The sequence below is a fragment of the Lithobates pipiens genome, unplaced genomic scaffold, assembly GCF_037356315.1.
Source record: "Lithobates pipiens isolate NorthernLeopardFrog02 unplaced genomic scaffold, aLitPip1_a1.2 Scaffold_23, whole genome shotgun sequence".
NCBI classification, from domain to species: Eukaryota; Metazoa; Chordata; class Amphibia; order Anura; family Ranidae; genus Lithobates; species Lithobates pipiens.
Window position 1 is genome coordinate 89,605,750 of NW_027507785.1, and position 15,140 is coordinate 89,620,889.

General features: G+C 42.5%; 1 protein-coding gene across 2 annotated transcripts in view; it reads left to right on the top strand.

Moving 5' to 3' along the window:
- DNAH12 (dynein axonemal heavy chain 12) overlaps nt 1–15,140 on the top strand; it is a 186,091-nt gene that overhangs the window by 127,148 nt on the left and 43,803 nt on the right. For both annotated transcript variants that reach the window (XM_077452022.1, XM_077452023.1), the window contains exons 51-54: nt 851–940; nt 2,526–2,666; nt 7,931–8,172; nt 14,582–14,729. In XM_077452022.1, coding sequence (XP_077308148.1) covers nt 851–940; nt 2,526–2,666; nt 7,931–8,172; nt 14,582–14,729 — 621 coding nt within the window. The remainder of the gene's footprint in view (nt 1–850; nt 941–2,525; nt 2,667–7,930; nt 8,173–14,581; nt 14,730–15,140) is intronic.

The window sequence follows — 15,140 nt, forward strand, 5'->3', positions numbered from 1 at the left end:
TGAGAACATCTAGCTGCAGAAAAGTACTGCAGGGGAAATCTCTGGATTGAAGGCCATTGTTGTAGCCAAAAAGCTGTTTTTGCTATTCTGACTTTTGATGGACTTTAATACTGCCACTATTACCTTTGCTGTAGGTAACACCTGTTGAATGTTGCAGCCAGCATTTAAAAAAAAATTTAAGTCACAGTCTGAGTCACAGTCACCTGTAAAATACTAAAAATGAGAGACACCGGGCCAGACAACTGAATTAATATACCTATATACTGCATCACACTATATAACCAGATTCATTGCTATTCTGATCCTGTAGTTTTAGAACTTCTTGTATTGCCTCCAGCCTGTCCACTGGACTATGAATAATCCTACTGTTGAGGACCCCCTGTCTTCTCCCTCTTGTAAGCTAGCCTTAATATAAATCTGTCAAGACACAAATAGAAGGTTGTGTTTGCTGAGCTCCTCTTGAAAATTCTAGTTGCCAGGTTGTTGTGCTCACCTGCTTTTTGAGCCAAAGGCTCAGAACTTGTATGCCAACAATTCCTGATCTGCCTACACGTTGCAGTGCTGTTTTCAGAGAAGTAAAGCCAGAGAACGTGGATTGCAACAATTGCAATTCAGCATACTGCACGTTGGATTTCTGGCAGCCTATGTTACTATCTTGGCAGGTTTCCTTTAAAATATCCCCTTCTGTTAAATTGACAACAATGTGCAAATCAATAGAGCTTAATAAATGATTTGGCTCAGTGCTAAACTGTCTTCTTTGTATATACATATCTATTATTAGGCATAAATACTCTTTATTCGATATTCTCATTAATATTTGAAAATAAAATAAGACTCTTGGATTTTGCAGATCGTTGATTATTGGGGACCTAGTAAGAAGCTTCTGGGAGATATGAATTTTCTGAGAGACCTACGAGAATATGACAAAGATAACATTCCGGTAAGTTTAAACAAGGCACCATAATATGTTCGTGCAAGAATTAAAGGACCTTTTCATTTTCCTTGCTTGTGCCTTCCTCTTTCATTTAATGCAATTTGAAATTTATAGATTAGCTACAAGAGCCAATACCGATTATCTAATGCAATGACTCTGTCTAACTGCTTGAGGTATACTGTATCTCAGTGGCGGCTGGTGTTTTTTTTGCGAGGGGTGGCAAACAACAACCCCCCCCGCCCCATGCTGTCGGTTGAGTCACCTGCAACATCCCCCCCCACGCGGATGGTCGGTCATCCTACCCCATGCTTACCCCATCTAGGTCGCTGGAGGGCAATGCTCCAACAGTTGGCGGCTTCCATTGCGTCTCCTCCTCCTCTGCATCACGGTGGCTTCCGCTGTTCATCTCATCCTTCCTCCTAGGTGTCCAATGGGATCACCCATCCTTTTAGCCAATCTGGTGATGGGTCTCAGGACCCACTTTCTGATTGGCCAGGGGGGAGGATCAGTGTGACAATAGCGAACATTCATTCGCTGTTGTCACACAACTGGGTGAGCTCAGGGTGAAGTGCTCTGCGACCCAAGTCCACCCTTTTTTGAAGCCTATTAGAGCCTCACATGCTTCAAAAACAAACATTGGAATCCATGCATCCGGTGACCTGCATGTAGATTGGGGGCTGGATGCATGGTTGGGTGGGCAGCGCCTGTGCACCCCTAATGGACGGGTCGCCACTGCTGTATCTAAACCAACAAAAAACATTTTATATACAGTATTGCAACTTACCAGTTCTTGGATGTGGAGGCTGCATAAGTTATATTTTTTTAGGCTTTGTACATTTTACGCAAGTACAGAAAAAAAAATTATAGCTGATTTTTACTTGAAATGCTTATAACTTCCTGTACACTGAACTGAAATATTAAACAACAGTATTTGCCTTCCCACATGCCTTCTGTCTACTACAAATCAACTGTCCTTTAGTTTATGGAAAGGGAAGTGCGTGTAGTTAAGTTCAGGAGAGCACGTTAAGGTGACAACACCTCTCCACCACAGATACAGTACAGTGAGTGAATGTTGTCACTCTAGAGCAGGAAGTGTGTTGCTGGCAAGATCACCAGGTCAAAACAAAGCAAAGGAAAAGTAATGCAGCTACCACATCTAAGGACTGGTAAGCTGTATATTTGTTTTATCAGCTGTTGAGATAATATACCAGCCATACAGGGATTGCATTGTTTTCAAACAGTTGGCTGACTCACAGACATCATTTTTAAGTTATAAGTAAAGCACAACTATTTAGTGGCACAATAAAGCAAGAAGTAAAAACTGCATACTGTACGCAAAAGGGCAATTATAACTGCCCCTGGTCATATACCGTTAATTACAAACTATACATAGGAGCATATTTTGTTTTTAAAATAGGTCCTAATTATTATTTCATATTTTGAACCGTGTTCATATTGGCACATAAATAAGTGGTGCTTATGAGATGCTTTTCATTTTTGAACTATTAGATGTTTTATAGTTGCTTCCAATAAGCACCAAAATTCTTTTGCTGGGAAGAAACAAATGAATTTTCTTCTTCTTTGCCTACAGGTATCAGTGATGCAAAAGATCCGAAGTGAATACATAACCAATCCTGACTTTGATCCAGCTAAAGTGTTGAAAGCTTCATCTGCAGCTGAGGGATTGTGCAGGTGGATTTTAGCCATGGAAGTCTATGACAGAGTCGCAAAGGTATTCAATGGGCAAAACTCTATTAGCATAGTGATAGTACTTTAATGAATCTTGTATCTGTAATGACCAGCAGGGGCTACAGGAAGGGTCAGTGTTTTTTTTATTTTATTTTTTTTTATTCAATTAAAAAAGGACATAACAGCAATACAAGACAATCAAAAACCCAGGTAATATTCTTGAATTAAGCAAAAGAAAAAAACAATAAGAAACCATAAAGGTTTCACATATGCCACAATATATAGGCGAAAAATGGGGTCAGTGTGGTTTGGATGCCCCTAGTACTGTGCATGGGACATGGATGATAGATACATAATGGGAAACTGGTATCCGTATCTGAGAAGGAAGCTGAGGATCAGAAAGCCAGAATTTCCGTTGGCTAGAAGACAGGCATGACACAGATAACTGCTAGGAGCCTGGAAATTGGAATGGACTGATGAACAAAAGACAGCAGTGGACAACAAAAGTCTTGCCTGCTTTTGGCAGAAGACCAAGGAGTGCTTGGCATCACCAAAGCCACAAATAACATTGATGGGAATTATGCACCACTTGCCTGCAGACCCAAGAAAGGACATAGACAAGAAAAATATTGTGATAGACTCACCCTGGACAGAGGCTTTTGGAGGGGACTGAATGCTAGCCTCTTGAATACTTATTATGGGCCCTGGATTTTAAGGGAACAATACTCTTTGTGAGGTGTATGCCTGGGGACCTTTCAAGTAATGTTACTTTGAATTCAAGTCCATGTCTCCCCAAGACATACAGAGTCTAGGAACCCTGCATGGGGCCTATATGCCATACTAGGAATAGTGGGAATAGTGACTGCTTCACACTGTTGGGACTCATAGTAGATGCTGATGTCATCAATTCCAGCCACCTGTCTGGAGGTGTCTGCCATAATGTGTTTATTGTAAATAAGTCTAGTGTGGCTTGTAAGGGTCTTTCACCCATTGTTATTTGTGCTAATTAACTCTACTGCTATTGTGTGAAGGAGTTCTGTGTTGATATTTATGATAATGTGTATTGTAGTTAGTAAACTAGGAGACGACAAGTCTGACCTAAAAGGTCATATCTCTGAGTCACCTAGTGTGGTTAAATGACTAGTTAATTAGACCATGTTAATTTATGTTTTTGGTTACAGTTGTATTGTCAGAGTAATATGATCAGGAGGGGGGAACCTCCTCCTCCAGTGTATATAAGACTGTATTCGTGTTCTAATAACCAGTTCTGTTTCTGGTGTACTCCAAACTGGTGTTGTTTGGTTTGAGGGGTTACTATAGCCAGATCCAGTGGTCTCGTGTTCCAGGATTTGGGAAGCAGCTTATCGGCGGAAATACCCAACAGGGTGTCTGGAGTCTGTCACACAGATATAAGAAACACTTATGCTGGCCATAGATACATAGGATCTCAGCCTGTTCAGCAGGGACCAACCAAGATTCAATCCATCTGTGGGCCAGCTGGTGGTACTGAAAGTGGTTCTAAAGGCAAGAGTTTTTTTTTATCCAAATGCATTCTATGCATTAAGAGAAAAAAACCTTCTGTGTGCAGCAGCTCCCCTTGGCCCCGTTAAATAATTACCTGAGCCCCCTCTCAATCCAGCGACGTTACAGGAGTGCCTTGGCTGTCCTGGGACTCTCCCTCATTTGCTCAGACAGCATCGGGGCACCATTGGCTCCTGCTGCTGTCAATCAAAGTCAGTGAGCCAATGAGGAGAGAGGGGGCAGGGCCGAGCCACAGCTCCATGTCTAATTGGACACATAGAGCAGCAGCTTAGCTCAGGTGCCCCCCATAGCAATCGGCTTACTGTGAGGGCATTCAGCAGAAGGGAGGGGCCAGGAACACCGGCGAGGGACCCGAGAAGAGGAGGATCTGGGCTGTTCTGTGCAAAACCACTGCACAGAGCAGGTGACTATGACATGTTTGTTATGTAAGCAAAAAAAAAACAATAAAAAAACAATACTTTAATATCACTTGAAGTCATCCCACCAATTGACTTTACTACAACCAGTCTGTTTGATTTTTTTAATGTGATCACTGATGGCAACTATGTTTTGCCAGCCAGGAAGGCAGGAAACCATAGCACTTCAACCAGCCAGTATTGATGGGGGAATCCCTCCTGCTGTGCTTCCATGGAGGAAGAAAATAAAATTGTGTCAATTATGGCCTGCCTAAATAGAGGCGCATGGATAACACAAGAAGAGCAAAGCAAATACTGTACAGAGGTAGATATAGGTATATGAAGGGGTTAACAAGACAACTGACAATTGAGTCAAAGGAGTACAAAAATGGAAACAAAATTATAAGACGAGGGAACAGAAGACCTCAACAAAGACAAAGCTTGAATTCGGCACAAGGATTATAAATATGGAAGCCTGTAGTAGCAGTGCTGGGATGCAGACTCCAAATAGCAATTTTTGCTACACCAATGTTCCAATAGAAATGCATTGGAAATGGCAGACTATGGAAATGCTGTAGAGAAGGAAACAAGGTGCAGGTGTTAGCTGAAAGAAAAGGGTGGAGACCCAGAATGGAGAGGAGCCGACTAACGGACAGCCTGCAGAGTGAAAAGCAATAAATATTGTCAAGTAAAAGGACAGCGCAATAGTTATATAAAAATATATAGTGAGCCAATTGATATAGGAAAGAATCCAAATGAAATCCAATCCTTATAGTATTTGCATGAAAAAGAGTGTTGCTAGTCATCACACAATTTTAATTACCTTTTCTCTAAAAATGGCAGAACAGAAAGCAAAGTGATGCTATGTACCCATTCACAAGAAACCCATGAGATTTATAAACTTTAAGTGTATCTAAACCCATTACAAGTGGTGGCTGCAGTAGTTTTCAATTTTTAGATTTTTTTTCCCCCATTTATTCCATCCTAACTCATTAGTCTTAGGGTAGCTACACTCACTTCTCTACTGTGTGTATGGATGTAGCCACCCTTGGAAAACAGTATTATCAAAATGTTGAGAGGGTGTTGTTAGATGGAATAGTAGATATAGATGGACTGTACATAGAGAATTAAAAGAGAAGTATGGGTTTCTCCTTTTTCCCCTAGTCATAATTACCTAGGTGGATGCAGCATCGGTCCGATGCTGCAACTGTCCCCCATTGCCTCTACACAGAGACCCGAGCGATCAAACATTGCCGATGGCTCGGTTCTCACAGCTCCCCGAGCAGAGAGCTGCTGACTGTCAATCAGCAGCTCTCCGCTCTGCTCCTCCACGCTCACTGGAGCGTTGAGCTGTGGAGGGGCGAGGAGCAGCCGTCTCAGTCTGTGACCCATAGGAGAAACCCAGCCAAACAAGTTCAGGCTGGACTTCTTTTTTAAAGCCTAACTTCAGCTAACATTTTTCCATGTGGAATAAAGATTAAATGTGTAAACATAACAGACCTACTTGCAGAATTAGCAGGTAAAACTATGGTACGGGTAGGGTTGCCACCTAATCCCTTTAAACCTGAACATGTATTAATTACACAGGTTCTGTGGGTGATTAATGTGGTAATTAAACTCACTTACTGCTTTATCTGCAATAAATCAGCCTCAGAAATTCATACAGTAAGGAAAAAAAGAATTTGATCCCCTGTTGGTTTTGTACGTTTGCCCAATGACAAAGAAATAATCAGTCTATAATTTTAATGCTAGGTTTATTTTAACAGTGAGAGACAGAAAAACAACAAAAATATCCAGAAAAACATATTCCAAAAAAGTTATAAATTGATTTGTATTTTATTGAGTAAAATAAGTATTTGACCCCTTTGCAAAACATGACTTAGTATTTGGTGACAAAACCCTTGTTGGCAATCACAGAGGTCAGACGTTTCTTGTAGTTGGCCACTGGATTTGCACACATCTCAGGAGGGAATTTGTCCCACTTCTCTTTGCTGATCCTCTCCAAGTCATTAAGGTTTTGAGACTGACATTTGGTAACTGGAACTCTCAGGTCCCTCCACTTATTTTCCATAGGATTAATGTCTGGAGACTGGCTAGGCCACTCCAGTACCCTAACATGCTTCTTCTTGAGCCACTCCTTTGGTGCCTTGGCCATATATTTTTGGGTCATTGTCATGCTGGAATACCCATCCCTGACCCATTTTCAATGCCCTGGCCGAGGGAAGGAGGTTCTCACCCAAGATTTGATGGTATATGGCCCCATCCATCGTTCCTTTGATGTGGTGAAGTTGTCCTGTCCCCTTAGCAAAAGAACACTCCCAAGGCCCCTTTCACACTGTCGGACCGTTCAGGTCCTCCTGTCAGTTTTGATGGAGGACCTGAATGGGCGCTCCATCTTAGTCTATGGAGCGACGGATGTCAGCAGTGACATGTCAGCTGACATCCGACCCGGTCCGATCCGCCAAAAGCAGACGGATGGCGCTACGATCGGATCCGTCGCTATCGGATCGGTGAGACCTGATGAAAACCGTTTTCTTCCGATCTCTCCATAGAAACCAGCATTGCTCGGCAAGCCCCTCCCCGCTCAGTGAGCAGAGAGGGGCCGTCATCCACCGGCTCAGCGGAGATCAACGGAGAGAACTCCCACTGAGCTGGTGGATAGAGGCGGACTGTGGAAGCGGATCCGCCTTGTGAGAATGAGGCCCAAAGCATAATGTTTCCACAGCTTAGTCAGCTCTTTGGTCTTGTCCATGGCGGAAGAGATTGGAATCTGATTGATTGATTGCTTCTGTGGACAGGTGTATTTTATACAGGTAACAGGTATACAGGAGTGCTCCTAATCTCAGCTTGTTACCTGTATAAAAGACACCTGGGAGCCAGAAATCTTGCTGACTGATAGGGGATCAAATACTTATTTCACTCATTAAAAAGCAAATCAATTTATACATTTTTTGAAATAGTAGTTTTTCTGGATATTTTTGTTGTTGTTCTGTCTCTCACTGTTAAAATAAACCTACCATTAAAATTATAGATTCATCATTTCAAATCAGTGGACAAACATACAAAATCTGCAGGGGATCAAATACTTTTTTTCCTCACTGTATGTCTTTTGTTTTAAAGGGATGAGGTGGCAACCCTAGTTACAGGGGAGACTCAGAAAAAGAAACATACTGTGTTTCAGATTACATGCTATAAGTATTTTTTTTATTTTGCCCATAGTTCCACTTTAAATGTGTTTATATAAAGGCTAAAACCACCAAAAATGGGCATATCTGGGTGGAGCATTTTCAACCACCTTCCAGCTTACCACTGACTCAAAATGCTCTAGTATGTGTCTTATTGGATGTACTGATTGCGTGTGATTTCTTAGGTGGTAGCTCCCAAGAAAATTAACTTGATGGAGGCTGAGCAGTCTCTGGCAGAGACTATGGCAGTGCTGAACCAGAAGAGGGCGGAGCTAAAAGCGGTTGAGGATAGTTTAGCGACCCTGGAAGCCGATTTTCGGGAGAAAACAGAGGAGAAAGCCCAGCTGGAAATCAAAGTGGATTTATGTGCTAAGAAGCTAGAACGGGCAGAGAAGTTAATAGGAGGTCTTGGTGGAGAGAAACACAGGTGAGACTGGAAATCATTGTCATAGAGGCTACAATTGTTGACTTTGCCTTCTGAAAATGCTACTTCAGTATGGCTTTCCTATTCTTCATATTTCATATGTGTCATGTTCATGTTCTGCATTATTTCACATGTGGCCGAAGGTTCAGTATAACAGTCGGGCAAAAGGCATTTTCAGAAGAAAACCAGCAATGTCGCCCCCCCATATTTCTCTTAAGCAGAGCCAGATTAAGAACATCATGGGCCTGGTGCTGAGGATTTTGGTGGGGCCTTTTATAAACAATAAATAACTAAAAATGCTAACTATTTTTTGTTATAACAAATTAAATGAGAGAGAGAGATGGGGATGAAAGAGGTGTGAGGGGTAAGGCAGGGAGGATGGGAGAGAAAGGGGGGGATGAGAGAGAGAGGATGCACATGAGCATGTGTGGGAATGACATCAACGCAGCCTGGCCAAGGCAAGTGACTGAAGGCACAGAACCCAGAAGGGAGACTGGGTGAAGATGGAAGTGCCCAGGCCCCACCGGATTGATCACAGCACAGCACTGGAGGGCTCAGTCTGACAATTTAAGTGTGCCTTAATGTGCTAATATGCTGGGCATACTTGTACATTATGGCATAACCTACCCAAGGGCCTCTAAAAAGTAGTAATGTTAGAAAAGTTTACTATCGCTTTAATATCACAGGAGCCTCTCTCTACTGACCCTGTGGCCCTTGGGCAGTGCCTAAGTGCATAGTTGTCAACATTTCAAAAATAGTTTTAGGGACGTTTTTTTTACAAGTGCTATATTTAGAGTAGCTAACATCCCCTATGTTCCTCTATACATCACAATAGTAATTACAAAATTAAATAAGTACTAATAATGGGGCAGAACAAATATGAGGACTGTGAGATTTCCTTTAGTTGAACAAACAAAAGTGTGTCCATTCTAGAGCTGGTAACATTGAGGATATTCAGTATCATTTTAAAGAACAGTTTTTGTGGGTAAGAGGCATAGGGGAGGAGTATGGATGGTATAAAAGTGGGAAGTATGTGCAGGTGAGGGAGAGGAATGTTGAGGGTCTAACAGTGGGCACTATGTACATGAGAGGAGTGCAGAGGGTATGGCAGAAGGCACTATGTACAGGAGAGGAGTGTGAAGGGTATGACAGTGGGCAGTATGCACAGCAGAGGAGTGTAGAGGGTATGACATTGGGCACTATGTATAAGAGAAGAGTGTGGAGGGTATGACAGTGAGCCATATGTACAGGAGTGTGGAGGGTATGACAGTGGGCACTATGTACAGGAGAGAAGTGTGGAGAGTAGGACAGTAGGCAGTAATTACAGGAGAGGAGTGTGGAGGGAGGGTATGACGGTAGGCACTATGTATAAGAGAGGAGTATGGAGGGTATGACAGTGAGTAGTATGTACAGGAGAGGAGTGTGGAGGGTATGACAGTGGCCACTATGTATAGGAGAGGAGTGTGGAGGGTATGACAGTGGGCACTATGTATAGGAGAGAAGTGTTGGAGGTATGACAGTGGGCACTATGTATAGGAGAGGAGTGTGGAGGGTATGACAGTGAGTAGTATGTACAGGAGAGGAGTGTGGAGGGTATGACGGTGGACACTTTGTATAGGAGAGGAGTGTGCAGGGTACGACAGTGGGCACTATGTACAGGAGAGAAGTGTGTAGGATATGACAGCGGCGTTATGTATAGGAGAGAAGTGTGGAGGGTATGACAGTGAGCAGTATGTACCGGAGAGAAGTGTGGAGAGTATGACAGTGAGCAGTATGTACAGGAGAGAAGTGTGGAGAGTATGACAGTGCGCACTATGTATAGGAGAGGAGGATGAAGTAATCTGGGAAGGAAAAATTTAAAAGGTTTGTGGAAGGATGTTTAGGGACTGCGTAGTGGTTAAGCGGGCCATACATGGATTGAAATTACACTAATTAAGCAGAGACCAGCCATAGTCGATCTATGTATGGGCTAGCTGGTTTTACACAAGTCAACCTATTAACCGACTTGAGTACAACCAGCCTGTCAGGTTTTCCCCAAAACAATCAGTGCTGCCAGCTATAGTTAGCAACACTAATCATTGTATTCACTGGCAGAACACAATAACACTGCGGGAGTGATCGCCCCATTCACAGGTCAGCAGGTGAGAGGGTGTGTGGGGACAGGCTGGGGAGATATACTAGTCAGTCCCTGGGTAGGCACTGGTTAGTATCAGAGCCAGATACACACAGGTTACATATGCCACGATCGTTAGAGCGAGAGCAATAATTCTAGCACTAGACCTCCTCTGTAACTCTAAACATGTAACCTGTAAAAAAATGTAAAGCATCGCTTAGTACACAACAAAAAATCGTCCTAACTTTAGTGTTTTTTTTATGAATGAAACAGTTTCTTGCCAAAAAAAACGTTTGAAAAATTGCTGCGCAAAGTGTAACATAAAAAGTTGCAAAGACCACCATTTTATTCCATAGGTTGCCTGCTAAAACAATATATAATGCTTGATTTTTACATGTAGGAGAGAAGTCTCAGAATGGGCCTGGGGGGCAAGGGGTTAATTATCATAAGTAATATACAAATAATTATTATAAGCACTGTGAGGTCATCCTCTCAGTCTGCTGCAGAGTGTTCCAGCTTGTATTTATACTGGCCGCTCTGTATGTAGCTTCTGACAGGCTGTGCAAGGAGCCCCGTATCTCCGGAACCATAGATGATAGAAGCCCCATATTTTAACCAGTGCTGGAGTGGGTCTTTAGCTACCTACCCCCCAAATATGGTGTCTCTGTGACTCCTGATCACCGAGCTACAATTCTCGAAGTCAATCTTTTTTTTTTTTTTTTTTTTTTGGGCAAATGGGCCTATCTTGAGAAAGGGGCCTGGAGCTGCAGCTCAAATAGCCCCTATGTTAATCCGGCCCTGCTCTTAAGACAAGGTTTATTTTAAAATGCCACAGGGCCTTCATCATATTAGCACTTGTTCATCAACAGCTATAAGTAGTCAAAAAGCAAAACAACATCTGAATGCCTTTAAAGGGTTAATTACCCTTGACTACTCCATAATCCCCCCTCCACCAAACGATTTGGACCAGTGCACAAAGCTAGATCATAAAGACATGGATGAGCGAGTTTGTCGTGGAGAAACTTGACTGGCCTGCACAGACTCCTGAGCTCAACCCGATAGAACACCTTTGGAATGAATTAGAGTGTAGACTGCGAGTCAGGCCTTCTTGTCCAACATCAGTGCCTGACGTCACAAATGCACTTCTAGAAGAATATTCAAACATTCCCATAGACATACTCCTAAACCTTGTGGACAGCCTTCCCAGAAGAGTTGAAGCTGTTGAAGCTGCAAAGGGCGGGCCAACTCAATATGGTATCTATAAAAAGGATACTATGTAGAGAAATTTGCTTACAGTTGACAGGTAACTCAAATAGTATAATCAAGCCTATCAGATGGGGCTGGATCATATTGTTGAAAAGGAATCATAGAAGCGCAGCTAAAGGGCAGATATCCAAGCTTCCTAAAAGTGTTATGCTCTGTACACACGAGCGTTTTTTCCATCGGAATTACCTCTGAAGGTTTCTCCGACGGAATTCCACTCAAGGTGTCTTGCATACACACGGTCACACCAAAGTCCGACCGTCAAGAATGCGGTGATGTACGACGGGACTAGAAAAAGGAAGTTCAATAGCCAGTAGCCAATAGCTTCCGTCTTGTACTTGCATCAGAGCATGAGTCGTTTTTGGTACGTCGGAACAACATACAGACGAGCGTTTTTCCCGAATTGGTTCCGTCGGAAAAATTTAGAACATGTTCTCTTTCTAGGTCTGTCAGCATTTTTGAAGTAAAAAGTCTGATGGGACATACACACGAATATAGGATACAAAGCTCCCGTCTGACTTTTTCTGTCGGAAATTCTGCTCGTGTGTACATGGCAAAAGATTCTGCAGATTCTTTTGGCGGTGCTTTCTCTTCAGAACAGGAGAGTTGGTGCGGGCAGAAGTTAACTATCTTCTTTTCAGGGAAGACTTTATTTTACATATTTTTTGTAGAGTCAATTTAGCAAGCTATTCTATATCATTTTTTATATGTATAAAATTATGATTATACAATACAGGGGCATCTAATGAAAATGCCCAGCACTAGCTCTGCAAGTCCTTTCTACAGGAGTGGATTAAAGGGAGGGGATTTATCTCCTCTGAATCATTTATCTGTCTGTGTAACGAAGATGCTGCTATACAGAGGTGTACAGCATAAATGCAGGCATCTGAATCCCTTGAAAAAACATATTCGCACCAATCATCGGCTGGCTGAAAAAGAGTAATTAGGAAATATTTATATGCAAAATTGAAAAAAGAAATAAAACAAATATTTTCTAAAACTGTTTTTTGTTTTTTGCTCCAGAACATGATATATGGTATGATTAAAGAAAGCATTTGGAAAAACACTATACAGTACATATACTATAAGACCAATTCAGCTAACTTAAAGTGTTACTAAACCCACAATAGTAAAATCAGTCTGTATATGCAGTAAAGCATGCTTGTTATATTCACTGTGAAACCTAAGGGGTTAAAGTGATTGTAAAGGCATAAGTTTTTTTTGTTTTAATTCATACTATGTTCTATGTTGCACAAAAGGCTTGGCCCTCTCCTCATTGGCTGAGACAGCTGCGGGGCACCATTGCCTCCTGCTGCTGTCAATCAAAGTGAGTGAGCCAATGAGGAGAGAGAGGGGGCGAGGCCGGGCCGCAGTTCTGTGTCTGATTGGACACACATAGCAAGCTGCTTGCCGTGGGGGCATTCGGTAGGAGGGAGGGGCAAGAAGCACCGGCGAGGCACCCGAGAAGAGAAGGATTTGAGCTGCTCTGTGCAAAACCACTGCACAGAGCAGGTAACTATAACATGTTTGTTATTTTTAACCGGTTCCCGACCAGCGCACGCCGATGTACGTCGGCAGAATGGCGCAGGCAGGCATATTGGCGTACAGGTATGTCCAATCTTTAATGCCGCCCTGCGTGCTGCTCGGGACCCCCGTGAGTCCGGTCGTGGGTCCCGCGGACTCGATCTGTGTGGGCATACCTGCGATCGTCTCATGGGGCGGCTGAGCGCGGAAATGCCGTTGTAAACAGCATTTCCCCGTTCTGCCTAGCAACTAGTGATGCTGATCTCTGCTCCATGTGATTGGAGCAGAGATCAGTGTTCACTAAATAAAGGCCAGCCCCCCACAGTTAGTAACACACCCCTAGGAAAACACTTAAATTCTACACGGCCACCCACTGATTAACCCCTTCACTGCCAGTGTCATTTACACAGGAATCACTGCATTTATATAGCAGTGATTGCTGTATAAATGACAGTGGTCCCAAAAATGTCCAATGTGTCTGCCATAATGTCGCAGTCACAATAAAAATCGCTGATCGTCGCCATTACTACTAAAAAATAATTATTAATAAAAATGCCATAAAACTATCCCCTATTTTGTAAACGCTATAACTTTTGTGCAAACCAATCAATAATCGCTTATTGTGATTTTTTTTACCAAACATATGTAGAAGAATACGTATCGACCTAAACTGAGGGAAAAAAACGTTTTTTTATATATTTTTTGGGGATATTTATTATAACAAAAAGTAAAAAATAATGCATTTTTTTCAAAATTGTCGCTCTATTTTTGTTTATAGCGCAAAAAATAAAAACCGCAGGGGTGATCAAATACCACCAAAAGAAAGCTCTATTTGTGGGAAAAAAAAGGGACGTCAATTTTGTTTGGGAGCAACGTCGCACGGCCGCGCAATTGTCAGTTAAAGCAACGCAGTGCCGAATCGCAAAAAGTGGTCTGGTCTTTGACCAGCAAAGTGGCCCGGGGCTGAAGTGGTTAAACAACATTTTTTAGACTTTAGTATTACTTTAATCCGCTGCATTGTGTAAAAAGGCTGTTTGATCCTGTCTTCTCTGCCCCCCCCCCCCCAACTTCTACAGTCCCCAATCCATCTCCTGATAGAACAGAGCCTTGGGGACAAGCTGCACATGCTTGATCGTTTTTTTTTCTTGGGAGTGTGCATGTGATCAGCATAGGGCCAATCAGTACTGTCCAAACAGAGGCTCAGTGATCCTGCAGCCTTATAGGACAGCCAGAGCAGAAAGAAAGTTCCTCCTACAAGCTTTAACCAGGCACTGATAGAAGGCCCAAGACTGCTCTAACCGCTGATGAGAAAAGGTATTTAGCTGTTTATATTTACTAAAACTATTGCATTTCTATGTTCTGTGTACTGTGGGAGACCACATATAGTGGGGTTAGTAACACATTAAACGCAGTAGTCTTCACCATGAAATGTTTTCTATCTTTACCAACTCTGTCATGAGGAACATATGAGGAACACTTTGTACCTTTTCACTTAAACTTAATCATTTCCAGATGGTCCAATGCTGCAGACTCTCTGCAAAATGTTTATGATAATCTCACTGGGGATGTCCTTATATCGGCTGGTGTCATTGCCTATCTGGGAGCTTTTACTGCTGGATTCCGGCAAGAATGCACTAAAGACTGGAGCAAACTGTGCAAGGTGAGAAGTCTTCTGTACAGACCTGTTTTTACCAAATACTGTGGCAATTATCTTTTTATGGTTAAAGTTGTAAACTCCAGGTAGATATAAAAGACACACATTAATGCAATTCTGTATTAATTAATACATCATTAATGAATTTTCTAAATCCAAGTGGTGTAAGTACTTAAATTGACCTGGTGTTAGCTTCTGGCTATCCCTGTACAAGAGAGCTCAGACTAGGAGAGAAAGGCAGCACAAGGAGCCAGTCAGTTGTGCTGCAGCGCTCATGTGCTAACAATGGACATGCTGATAGGACAGGAGAACATCACATGACAGAGATGCTGATGGAGACTGGAGGCAGAGATAAGACCTGTAAGTGTTTCTTCACTACAGCAGAAAAAAAAAATCAGGTCTCCAGTCCTGTGAAAG